At 29.1% G+C, this 12,683-nt stretch overlaps 1 protein-coding gene across 7 annotated transcripts in view; it reads left to right on the forward strand.

The window, feature by feature from the left end:
• LOC145194028 (uncharacterized) overlaps positions 1–12,683 on the forward strand; it is a 37,659-nt gene that overhangs the window by 14,807 nt on the left and 10,169 nt on the right. For 3 of the 7 annotated variants that reach the window (XM_090068063.1, XM_090068064.1, XM_090068066.1), the window contains 14 exons: positions 508–612; positions 790–859; positions 1,004–1,186; positions 1,417–1,558; positions 1,699–1,805; positions 1,888–2,111; positions 2,822–3,457; positions 3,656–3,858; positions 4,245–4,380; positions 4,490–4,588; positions 7,135–7,364; positions 7,458–7,548; positions 12,306–12,430; positions 12,586–12,622. In XM_090068063.1, the coding sequence (XP_089924189.1) occupies positions 508–612; positions 790–859; positions 1,004–1,186; positions 1,417–1,558; positions 1,699–1,805; positions 1,888–2,111; positions 2,822–3,457; positions 3,656–3,858; positions 4,245–4,380; positions 4,490–4,588; positions 7,135–7,364; positions 7,458–7,548; positions 12,306–12,430; positions 12,586–12,622 (2,388 nt within the window). Of the gene's footprint in view, positions 1–507; positions 613–789; positions 860–1,003; positions 1,187–1,403; positions 1,559–1,698; positions 1,806–1,887; positions 2,112–2,821; positions 3,458–3,655; positions 3,859–4,244; positions 4,381–4,489; positions 4,589–7,134; positions 7,365–7,457; positions 7,553–12,305; positions 12,431–12,585; positions 12,627–12,683 lie in introns of those variants that run through there. The other 4 variants (XR_016445400.1, XM_090068065.1, XR_016445401.1 and 1 more) reach the window with 3 other exon arrangements.

The following is a 12,683-nucleotide window of genomic DNA, read 5'->3' on the forward strand; positions in this document are numbered from 1 at the left end:
TTTAACTTTCTATTAAAAGTTGTTGGTGATGGCTTTATATCATTTTCTATTTATTACAAAAACTATGAGTAAGAATTAACAAAAAAAAAAACTTTTTTAATAGGTATGTTTTGTCATCCGTAATAACAAATAGTTCCTTGTTATCAACCAGATCACTCTTTTTCTTATTTTAGCAGAAATATCCAGAAAGGACTTAAAATGTTTTAATGTTTTTTTATTATTTAATTGTCTCAATCTTATGTCTAGTGTAGCAAAAACTCTTGGCTTTATAACCCTTGGACTTGTTGACACTTTCTCTCATTAGCTTGAACTTAAAAAAAAATTTTGACATTTTTTTAACGTAAAAAAAAACAAAAACATTAATGCTTCCATAGCAAAATCAAAAAATGTGCCAACCCTTTGACGCAACTAACTTATCTTACTTTTTTACTTTTAGTTCCCATTTTTTATAATATATGTTCACTATTGGTTTCTAAAAAATCTTTTTTTTATTTTTCTCTGTTACAGAAGTCAAATAAATGTATGGTTATAGCTGGATGTTCAGATGGATGTATCAGCGTCTTTGATTGTTTAAGCATAAGTGGAACTGAAATATGTGTCTATAAAACGGAGGTTTAATAGTTTTAAGCTTTGTATTTTTTTTACAATGAATTTTAAAAAAATGTGTTATTTGATTCATATTTAGTTGATAAAAAGCTTTTGAATTTTTTGAAAAACTTTTTAGATAATTATATGTAGTTAGTAATATAGTCATTTGTTAAAGAGATTAAATTGAAAAAATTAATTTAGGCGCATACCAGTAAAATCAATCTTATTACTTGCAACGTTGCTCTTAATCAATTGGCCACTTCAAGTCTGGGTAATTAAGAATTGTTAAGCTGATAATTTAAACTTTTAATTTTAACTTTAGCTTGTAATTTTTTATAAAAAGTAGACCTTTTGTCACTTTTAAGATTAAAAAGTCAAAGTTAAAAGTTATTTAGTGCCAAAAATTTTGTTTTAGATAACTCTGTAAAAGTATGGAAAATTTTTCCATTTACTGAAGAAATGTTGTCTCCATTACTTACCTTTCCATTACAATTACCTTGTACCCATTTGGAGTATTGTTGCTATGTTTTGTGTATGGTAAATCAAGATCATAATACATTTGCTCTCAAGATTTATGATATCAAAGATACTTTTCATGGTAAAGTCTTTATATTTTTCAAAAATATCCAATTAATTTCTACTTTCTAATCCCCTCCCCTCTTTTTTTTGTTTAAACAAAGTTTTTAACAAGGTATATTTGTAATAGCGTGTTTTTAAAAGAAGGTGTACTTTCCCTATAAAACTGTTTCTGTTTTTTTGTTTTTGTTTGTTTGTTTGTTTTTGTATATTTTTGTAATCAATATCATGTTGTTTAGAAATTTCTTTCAGAATCTTTATGTAAGCATAGCATGTCTCATGCTCATGTTGATAAAATCACAAGTTTAAGTACAAGTCTAGAGCTTCAATTAATTGCAACAACAAGTCTTGATTGCACTGTGAAGATTTGGAATTGCAGCAATAAGTTAATCAGGCCAGTATTTTAATACAGATTTACATATGTGATAACTTGATAATATTCTGTTAAATTAACTAAAATTCATAAATTATTATTTACTTGGTATTGCTAGAAATTAAATTTCAAGTTTTTTACTCATATTTCTATACCATCAGGATTTTGGAACTAAAAAATTTGGCTAGAAGTTTATGTTTTTGCTCTGAACGAGGGGATCTGCTTTTAGGAATTGAGACAAATCTTTGTTACATCTCACATCGCAGTTGTAAGTTAACAAAACTTATGGTTTAAAAATATGTTTACAAGGATATTTATAAGGATCTTAAAAAGATGATTGTTATTTTCAGATTTGCCAAGCAACTACTTAATCAATATATATGGAATGGATCTCTTAAATAATAAAGCTTTATTATCATCACCTTCTAATCACAATGAACTGGATGACTCAAACAGAGACGATCTCTTTTCTTTCAAGAGAACATTCTTTCCGAGCACCCAATTTGCAGATGACATTCCATTAAATGAAGTTCAATTAAATGCAAAAAAAGAAGATGAGAGAATAAAAGAAGAGGTTTTCTAAAATTTAAAAGCACTTTTAGTTGGCCATTTTTAGTTTAATTTACTTAAATGAATGAAATTCATTCAGTTTCAATTTTGTGAGTTGTTTCAACTTCTGTTATTGTTATGTGATGCCCACCTTTTTTATGTTTTGAGAATTATTGAACTTGAGTGTTACTTAACAACCTAAATTGAAAGAAAAAAAAAAACCTGCGCTTATCTTTCTAATGCTCTTTACAATTTTTCATCCAAATAGGACTAATTTGCTACTTCTGTGCATTTCTAAAAAACCATTTTGAAACAGTTATTTTAAGTAACATTTAACTGTTGAATGTAGAATTGAATGCCCTATTGAATTGGGTTTTAAAATTTAAACACTTAATAAACTTTGTTCCAACTTTGAAGAAAACTTCTCAAATTTCGTTCCAATTTTGATGAAGTTGGAAATGAATTAAATTTAATTACCTAATTTAATTTTATTTAACAAATTGATAATTAAGCTAACAGCACAACAACATCAAATATATCCTCTAAAAAAGGCTATAAGTGTGCTACTCATTTTCACACCGTATCTTTTAATTCAAGACATTTGTTTTAAATTGAAAACAGTTGAATAAATTTTTTCAAGAAATCAGTTTCTGGTATTTTATAACAAAATTTAATTTTTTAATTTTTGGTGGATGTTTTATTTTTTAACTTTTTCAACAGTTTAACCTTTTTTAGGAATACATCCTACTAAAGAGTTTAACTAAAGAACTGCATTTATTGAAAGAAGGTCAAATCGAACCTCGTCATAAACGGATGAAAACAGAGTCTGATAAACATCTTGCTTTTGAAAATTACCTAAATATAATATACAACCACATGGGACACAATTTGAGAGCTCTTATAAAAGAAAGTCTTACTGATCTGTTTTTTGCTGAAAAAAATAATGAACCAAATGACAGAATGAAAGAAAAAAATAATAAAAAAAAGTTACTAGTTGCAAGTTTATGTGCGTGGAGAAGTTTACTAAAGAGAAATGAATGTTCTTGCAAAAAAGGTAACTTTGCGTTTCTTTCAGATAAACTGGCAGATAAAGTCCCAAGAATTGATTTATCTTCTAAAGTCTATCCACTCAATGGAGATGTTGCAAGAAATGTGAACCGCATTGTCATCAGTAATTTTTATAATAATTTTGACTTTAATACTGTTTCCATTGCACCAGATGGTCATATACCAAATTCACCAGTTATGACATTATGTAAAAAAACAAAAAAGTATGTGGATTTCCAAGAAGGAAATATAAACTTAGCAACTGACAAACTTCAAGACGAAGTAGCAATAATTTTTGATAAACAGCTGCTGAAAATTTTTGAGGTTTAAACTTTGTAATAATAATGAAAATTTCCTAAAAATATGTTTCAATACTTGTTTTAAGCACTTCATTTTTTTGCTTTATGCCCTTATTTATGTAATTCAATTAAAGATACTGATACATGTCATTTAGAATATTGTATATTTTAAAAATATTCATTAAATAACCACATACACATTGATTTTAACTACTTTTTGTAGGAGCCAAAAAGTTTGAACACGGCAGAAGTTACATTGAATATTTCTTACGTAAAAGAAGAAAGTGTCCAGAACATTGAGCTTTCTGAGACTCATGCTGAGAGTAATAGAAATAGCTTTCCAGATTTTACTCCTGCAACTTCTTCAGATTTAAAGAAAGTTGAGCTTATAACAAAAGTATCAAAACCAATGCTAAAAAAAAAGAGGTATGTTATAATATCATGAATGTTATGATGTCATCAATGAATCATAAATAATGTTGATAAAAATCCTCAAATCTGTTGTTAAATTAAACAAAAAAAAAAAATTTTAATTTTTTTTTGTGTCAAATTAAAATGTCAAGTTAGTAAAAAATCTTGATATCCATGCTGTTAAACTATGTATAAATATTTTGCCAAATTTTTTGAGAAACTATTTTGTTTGTCAAGTGCTGTATAATACTGACTTGTTGATCCCAGTTATGAGAATTTACATGTCTTAGTTATTGCCATCCTTAAAAGAGACTTGATATTAGGGTCAATATTATGAAAGAATTTTTTTTTTTTTCGAATCTTTGAAACATTTTTTAGTTTTAATTTTTTCTCTTTTGAAGAATTAAATCAAAAGAAGTACAAAAGAAAACACTGTATTCTTTTGTTCCTGCTAAAGTTCATTCTGTCCCTTCGTTTGTGATGCAGTTTAGTGATCATTTGTGGTTCAACATTTGTTTTCCAGATTATGAAAAAAAGGTTAGTTTCATTAGTGTTTTGATTTTTTGAAAGTGTATTTATTATTTATATGAAAAGTTTTTTCAGCTTAATTAAGCTTCAGATTATCTTTTCTGCTTTCTATTTTAAGACTTTTCCAAAGGTTCAGACTGTAGCAGATTTTGTAAGGCTTCTCTTAGAACAAATTACAAAACTAAATGCATTTGAAGTCAAGTCAGATTTATTAAAGGTAACTTTTTTTTTCGTTTTATCTTTTGTTAGATGTGGATATAGATTTACATTCTAAATAAATGCCACATTTAAAGCTTGTCATGGCCATACTTACCAAAAGTTATGTAGTTGTTCTTACTAAAGTAATGTAAAGTTTTTAACCTAAACTAGAAATAAAAGAAAAAAATAGTTTGTTTTTCCAGGAATAATGGTCCATACAAAAGTACCTGACCAAATCTTAAAACTAATTACCTTGAAACCTGAAAAAGTATAATTAAAGAAAATTTTTGGGTTTCATAAATGTAATTTGATTATTTTAGATAATAAAAAAAAAACAGTTTTATTGTGTTGCTTGTTTTTGATACCACTTGTCAGACTTGTAAAATTTAAATTGATTTCTTTAAGCTTTTTGATTGTTTTGATTGATTAAAACTTGCTCGGTTTTTACAATGAAACTGTTTTCATACACTGTTGCAGGCAAAACATCCAAAAATATTATTACAAGATAAAATATTTTGTAATAATGTTTCTGAATGTTTTGCCTGCAAAAGTGATAGATATGAATCATGAAGGCAAGTAGTGGTTTGGATATCTGGCAAAATGGCTATTTTAATGAGTCTATGCTGTACATCAATGTTGTTTCTTGCATATAACTTGGTATGCATTTTTTATGCTGTTGACAAAGCATCTGATGCTCATTAACCCTTTGCACTCCAGCTTAGTAACTCATAGAGTACACCATTAACTCCATCACTATATTAGTTACAAGTACATATCTGTGATGTAGAAGAAAAGTGGAGTCCTTGCAATAAAACAAAACATTTCAAACATTTCTTAGCTATTTTTATATTTTGTAAAGAAAGATTCTAACTTATAAAAGAAAAACAAATTTTAGGACCTAAAATTTCTTAAAGTGTGATATCTTTCGAAACAATTTCACATATACATTCGCAGTTTACCGGGGAAAGTATCACAGTATTCCGAAGTTTCATTTCTTTGGCATTTTTCCTGTCTATTGGAACACACGAGACAATCTCTTTCTTGCCTTTTTGCAATATGTGCAGTCTTTTGGTCCATTCTTGTTTCATGTGTTGAAGTGGAAGGTCTTGATCTTTGCAGAACTCACCTACAAGTTGATCAACTAATCTCTTGATGAACTTCAAATGGGACAGTTGTTTTTTGTTTATTTTTTTTTTTAAACACGTACAAAGTCCATGCATTTATGGCAGACCTCCATTCCCCAAAAGAACATTTTCCTTCAGCACTTATGAGATTTTCTTAGGAAACAGAATGATGATGAGTATTGATCTGCACGATCAACACCACCCATTGAAGCTGTGTAGTTAACAGTTTTTGGCTTTTCCACATTTTGTGGATCACCTACTCTTACAAATCTTGTTTTTGTAATGAACCCAGCGCTATCACTGGTGTTTAACAGCACAACCACCCTTTTATCTTTCCAGGACAATATCATTGTTCTTCCCTTTTTGTAAGCGATTTATTTATTTTCACTGAATTTAGGTTTCTTTATTGGATCAAGTATGCCCTTGCTATTGATTTTTATTGTACCTGTTAGATCCCATTTAATTCATTGTATTTTTTCGGCCAGTACAATACTAGTGTAATATCTATCTGTATACATCCCAGCAAGCACATAACGTTGAAACAACGTTGAAACAACGTTGTAACAACGTTGATCAACGTCGATCAACGTTATTTCAACGTTTTTTCAACGTTGTGTGCTAGCAGGGATATGATAACCTTGTGCATCTGGTACGTTCGACATTAAATTGTTATGCAGATGCAATGAACTTCTAGTACTGACAGGCAATTAAGGTTTTAAAAGATTATTGGAGGTAATACTACAATAATGTAGGAGAATATTATACACATAACTAGTTTCTGAGTCAGCCAAAACCTATATGCGTATGCCCCATTTTGTAGGGTTATTCGGTTTGTAGGTTATAAAACTAATTTTACCTTAGAATTTTATTACCAATTCGTTGAAACATATATCTTGTCCAGGTACAAAATATTCTGCAAATTTTGAATTGATATATTCCATAAAATTACTGACCATGAAATTGTATTCTGATGTCTGTTTGTTGCTGATTTACTGTTTTTAAACAACCGTGTCGCCGTGCTCGCGACAGTGGATTTAATCTTAGCATTTTAATGTCGCAAATACGGCGACAGCGGAGGGCAAAGGGTTAAATTTTTTTATCTGTTTTGTTTGACTGATTCCTATATAATGATAATCATCAGACTCTTCAGTTGATTTTGGCACACCTTTTGGCAGATTATTGTAAATCAATCACAACCTTTCTTTTCAAAATATTAAACCATATCACATGTGCGTGATTTCAGATTTTTTAAAAAGGTTCTTGATTAACTTTCTAAAATTTTTTCTTTCCCTTAAAGTTAAAACAAGTTAAAGTATTTTGATATTATAATGCTGCATAAAGAAATTTATAATATGGTCAGATAATTATACATGGATCATTATGACTTTATTTTTACTATATCGCTTTGATGTTGAATTGTCTGACCATTAACATTTTTTAGGCAATTATACATCTTCAATCAGTTGATCCATTTGATAGCAAGCTAATACATTTAGTTAGCAAGATAGTTAATAGTGAGTTGCTCCCATCCAAAGACATGCCATTTGCAACTTCTGAATGGCTTCTTTTTGGGCAGAATTGCATTCAGCTTCTTATTCTTCTAAATGAGATCACTGATATATTGGTTGCCGAGTTAATTGTGCAATGCATTTTGGGTTCCTCCATCACTCGGTAGTCAAATTATCTTTAAAAGCAGGAGAATTCAGCAAATTTTTAAAACCTTTCTAATTTAACTTGAAATAAAATTTGCTATTTTTTATAAAGGCACAAAATGATGAAGAATTTCCAAAACTTAGGAGTTACAGATCGTTACCATTTTTTTGCTAAAGAGCTTTTAACAGCTTTTGATGTTTCTGTAGGTTTGTATTACTAATTATGCATAACTTTTATAGTACTTATTGTGTAAATTTTATAGTATCTATAGTACAATTATATATAGGGTAATTTTTAATACTATATATAGTATAATTTTTATAGTACTTATGGTATAAATTTTATACTAGGGTTTGGAATACCGGACCAAAAATCAAATACCGGTGTTTCGGTATTGAAAATTTATAATCCCGGGATTCCGGTATTAAACCGTTATTATTAGATTTCCTTTAATAATACAAATGAATGAATAATATAATTAAAAAATGGTTTGGCTTTTAAAAAAAGCTATATTAACTTATATAAAGAATAAAAAAACCAAAAACAAAATTCAGTAAAATATTAGTTATATATTAATCATAAGAAAAGGAAGAAAACATAAATATTTAAGGTTTTACTTTTTCTGCAGTTGGTTGTTGATATAAGATCACAGAAAACGTAGATTGTTAAGCAAATTATCTTCTATCCTTGACCAAATTCTGGTGCAGATTAAGCCAGCTACCGAAAAAGCTCTCTCTCTGATTCTACACTGGTTGGTTGAATACTTAGCAAATAATTATATATTAAAGTTAAGTATTTTCCCCTTATGCCATTTGTCTCAAAAAATGACATTTCTTTTTTTATTGAGCATGTGAGATCTTTTTTATTTCGGTCGATTCCACTCTCAGGTAATCTGGTGCAAATTTTTTTTGATATTGCTATCTCCAACTTTTCTTTTAAAGTCAGAGAAATTTCATTTCTTTGATCAACTTCATTATCATCGACATTGAATATTATATTTGTGTCTATTATATTGTTGGCTGAAGTAGATGTTGTTGCTAAAGGTGCAGCTTCATAATGCAAGTTGGCCACACCCAGACGTTGTATCTGTGAAACGATAACTTTTGCGATTGCAACTTTGGTAATGATCGGAAATAATTCATAGTCTCTATCGGTTTCATCATCGCTCGGATTTTCATTGGAGTCTGCATCGTGTAAATATTGCAAAACACTTGAAATTTCTGTTCATCTTTCAAGAATACGTACTTTTAAAGCTGCTTTCAGTTCATAACTTAATGAACATGGATGGCCAGTTATTGATTTCATCATAAATTGAATAGCAGCATCTGCAGATAATAAAGTTGCATCTTGTCGGCAGATTGCTTCAACTGTAAGCTTAATAGAAAGTAAAACTGAAAGGATATTTGACAACATTTCAAACTCTGCATCTGAAAAAAAAAAAAATAGGTGATTTTAAATCTATTAGACTCTTTTTGATGCAATTTTTTAATTTGACAAAACGTTCTATCATAGACACCAAACTATTCCATTGTGTTTTTGAGTCTAAAACCATAAACAATTCTTTTCCGAACTCTTCTTTTACATATTTTTGTAGGACTTTGTCATTTTTTGTAGGCAAAGAGCAAAATATTTTGACCACTTTTTGAGCTTTTTGAATTAATAGAAACGTTTGCTGATGTACCAGAAAAGAAGAATTATCATCATCGTTTTCAGTGAAGATTATGAGTAAACCATTTTCATTTTCATAATCTTCATCAATTAATTCGTCATCATCTGTGGAATTCTGCTCTTTTTCAAATCTGGGTGTAGGAACTGATGTTATGTTGGCATCTTCTTCATTATACAGACTATCCTCATTATTAGGTTTTTTATAGAGTACGCCGATAACAGCCAACTGAATTCCATGCGCTAAACATAGCTGCTGATGTGCTTCGATTAACCTGCCTACCTTTGTCATAACTGCAGCGCCATCAGTGGTAATACCTACAATATTCTTGATCGAAAGCTTAAAATCACTTAACCTATCGTTGACAAGCTCAACACATTTTTCTGCTGGAATTGTTCCAAAAGCACGAATTAATCCTAGATTCCAAAATTCTTTGTCAGAGTGGACATTAATATTTATGTAACGCTTGTAGAACCTCCATGTGTTTTTATTATTTTCTTACACAGTTTGCATTTAGCACACTGTCCTGCTTTTTTTCTTACAAAATGAAACCATGGTGAATTTTTATCATTTGCTTTGGAATGCTCCTCAAAATCTTGAATATTCATATCGGTATAAAAATACAAATTTTCTAAAAGGTAATAAAATGTATAATTTATAATGTATAATTTAACTTACCGTTTGGAATTTTATATAATATTTTAATTTAACTAAAAATAACCAATACCATATATGATATTGGTATATACACTGTCCTCCAAAACATTAGCAACCAAATAAAATAAAAACATTTTCTACTTTGATTACTTATTACAGCAATTTTGTTTTTTTAATTACGCTTTAAATGAAAAAAATGGTTAATGTTACATATAAGAAAAAAGATTTTAACATAACAAGACAACTTGAAAAAAAATAAACGTGAATTTTTGTTTGTATTGGTATTTTAACGCAAAAACGTGGTCCTCCAAAACATTAGCAACTTTTTTAAAACTACCCTAAAAAATGTTAATATCAATAGTTAATGGCATATCCTTTACTTTTTAGGATCAAGGAACATCTTCTCGGCATAGACTCTACGAGTTTATTAATTTTTTCTTGTGTAATCTCATTCCACGTGGTTTCAATAGCATTATATAGCTCATCGGCGTTTTTGAAGGGTCCTTTGTGTTTTAGGGAGAGTTCAACTTGGTACCATAAATTTTCAATCGGGTTGAGATCAGGTGATTGAGCTGGCCATTTCATTACTTTAATTTGATTTGTTTCAAACCATTCTTTAACGAGTTTAGAGGTGTGTTTGGGGTCGTTGTCTTGTTGAAATGTCCATAAAAGAGGCATATTATTATCAGTATGAGGAACCACTTTTTCCTTGAGAATATCACGATAAACATACTGATCCATAATGCCATTTATTCGGTAAATAGGTCCAACTCCACTAAAACCAGAAAAACAACCCCAAACCATTGCACTTTTTCCACCACCGTGCTTGATTGTTCCTCTTGTGTATTTAGGGTCTAAGCGTTTACCTTTAGGTCTACGTACCTTTAAATTTCCATCAGGACCTTTCAAATTGTACTTTGATTCATCGCTCCAGAGTACTCTATTCCAATCATTTATAGTCCAGTCTCTATGAGAATTTGCAAACTCAATTCTAGCTTTTCTATTCTTCTGAGAAATGAAAGGTTTTTTTGCTGCTCTAAAGCTCAAAAGTCCTGAAAGTTGTAACCGTCTACAAACTGTATTTTGAGACACGGAAAGTTTCAGTTTTTTAATAGTATCATTAGCGCTGTCAAAAGGATTTTTTTTAACATGACGAATAATTTTTCGATCGGTGAAACGACATGTTTTGAGTGGTCTTCCGCCCTTATGTTCTGTTTCTAAAGGACTACCTTTATTAAATCGTTTAATTATTCGACATACAATTGACTTGTTAATTGAGTATTTCGTTGCGATTTCCTTTTGTTTGACTCCTTTCTTGTAATCTTTTACGATACGTTCTCGAAAAGCTAAATTATACTTGTTTCCTGCCATTATAATCCAAAACAGCATACATACGCGATCTAAAATTAATATTGTAATAATTGCAACACTCCGTATTCATCTCTGGACAAAAATTAACAATTAGTTGATTCTCATTGGTTAAGTACTAATAATTACAACACAACAGTTCCCTTGGGCATTATTTTCACACTTGTGCTGCTGATTTTCCGTGAGTTTTTGTGAGTAGTTATAAAAAGTTGCTAATGTTTTGGAGGACCACGTTTTTGCGTTAAAATACCAATAAAAACAAAAAAACAAGTTTATTCATTTTCAAGTGGTCTTATTATGTACAAATCTTTTTTCTTATATGTAATATTAAGCATTTTTTGTATTCAAAGCGTTATTAAAAAAATAAAATTGCTGTAATTAGTATTCAAAGTAGAAAAAAAGCATTTTTTTATTTGGTTGCTAATGTTTTGGAGGACAGTGTATATACCCACATTTAATTTTGTACGACGAATTTTGTTTCTATTTATAAGATCAATTAAAATTTTAAACTTTTTGAGCTTTCGAATGGTGAAATTATTTCGATTACCGAAATAGCGGTATTCGACTTTTTTAATACCGGTATTTTGGCTAATGATATATATTAACTAGATGTCTAACTTCACATAAATTCCGTAAGAAAATGTGAAGCAAATTTTTGAAGGTTGTAAAGCCTGTAGCCTCAGCAAAGAAGAAAAATTTCTAGCGATGTTTTGTTTTATTTTTGCTATTCGTTTTTCCGTAATATCTGTTAACCAATCAGATGCTGGTGGCAAAACAAGTTATTATCCAATCATATGCTGGTGGCAAAAAAAATTTGCTTCACTTTTTTTCGGAAGTTAGACATCTAGTTAATATATATCATTGATTTTGGCAACTATAAATTGTTCCATATACCGGGATTCCGGTATCCGGGATCCCGGTATTCCCAACCCTATTTTTTACTATATATAGTATAAATTTTATATTATATATAGTATAAATTTTATACTATATATAGTATAAACTTTATACTATGTATAGTATAATTGTATATATATAGTATGACTTTTAACCATATATGACTTTTAACTATATAGTTTAAGTGTTATATTACTTATATTGTAAATTTTATTAGACTTATCTGCAGGTAATATATATTGTCACTTTTCGAATGTTTATTTACAGACTTGGTTAAAACATCATTTCTAAATAACTCGTAATTAGTTTATAAAAAATTGTTAAACAGTATTTTCCATGCACAAACTCGAGGCTTTAAATTGCAAAATTAGGTCGTAAATGAGGCTGATCAGCGCAGAAGGGCGTATGAAATGTGTTTTTGTTGGTTAAATGAGTGGAGAGATAATTTCAAAAACCGTGCAAATAATTCAACAAACGAAAAGAAAATAAAGTCAAGGTATACAAAGAGTTTCTAAATTTGTCTAAAGAAATTTTTGAATGTTATAAAATTTACATTATTATTATCAATAAAAAGTAACATCGTTATGATCAATGAGTTATCGTCAATTTGATCAATAAATTAGCATCACGATAAATAATTTATTTTGTTAGGGATACAAGATTGAAATCTGCTTTCCATCAAGTAAAAGTTGGTATAATTCTTTGCTTTTCGGTCAATTATTTTATATAAATTACAACTTAAAATATCT

The sequence above is a fragment of the Hydra viridissima genome, unplaced genomic scaffold (assembly GCF_058129835.1).
Source record: "Hydra viridissima isolate aposymbiotic clone 2 unplaced genomic scaffold, HvirCarnegie_v1 scaffold_12, whole genome shotgun sequence".
NCBI lineage: Eukaryota > Metazoa > Cnidaria > Hydrozoa > Anthoathecata > Hydridae > Hydra > Hydra viridissima.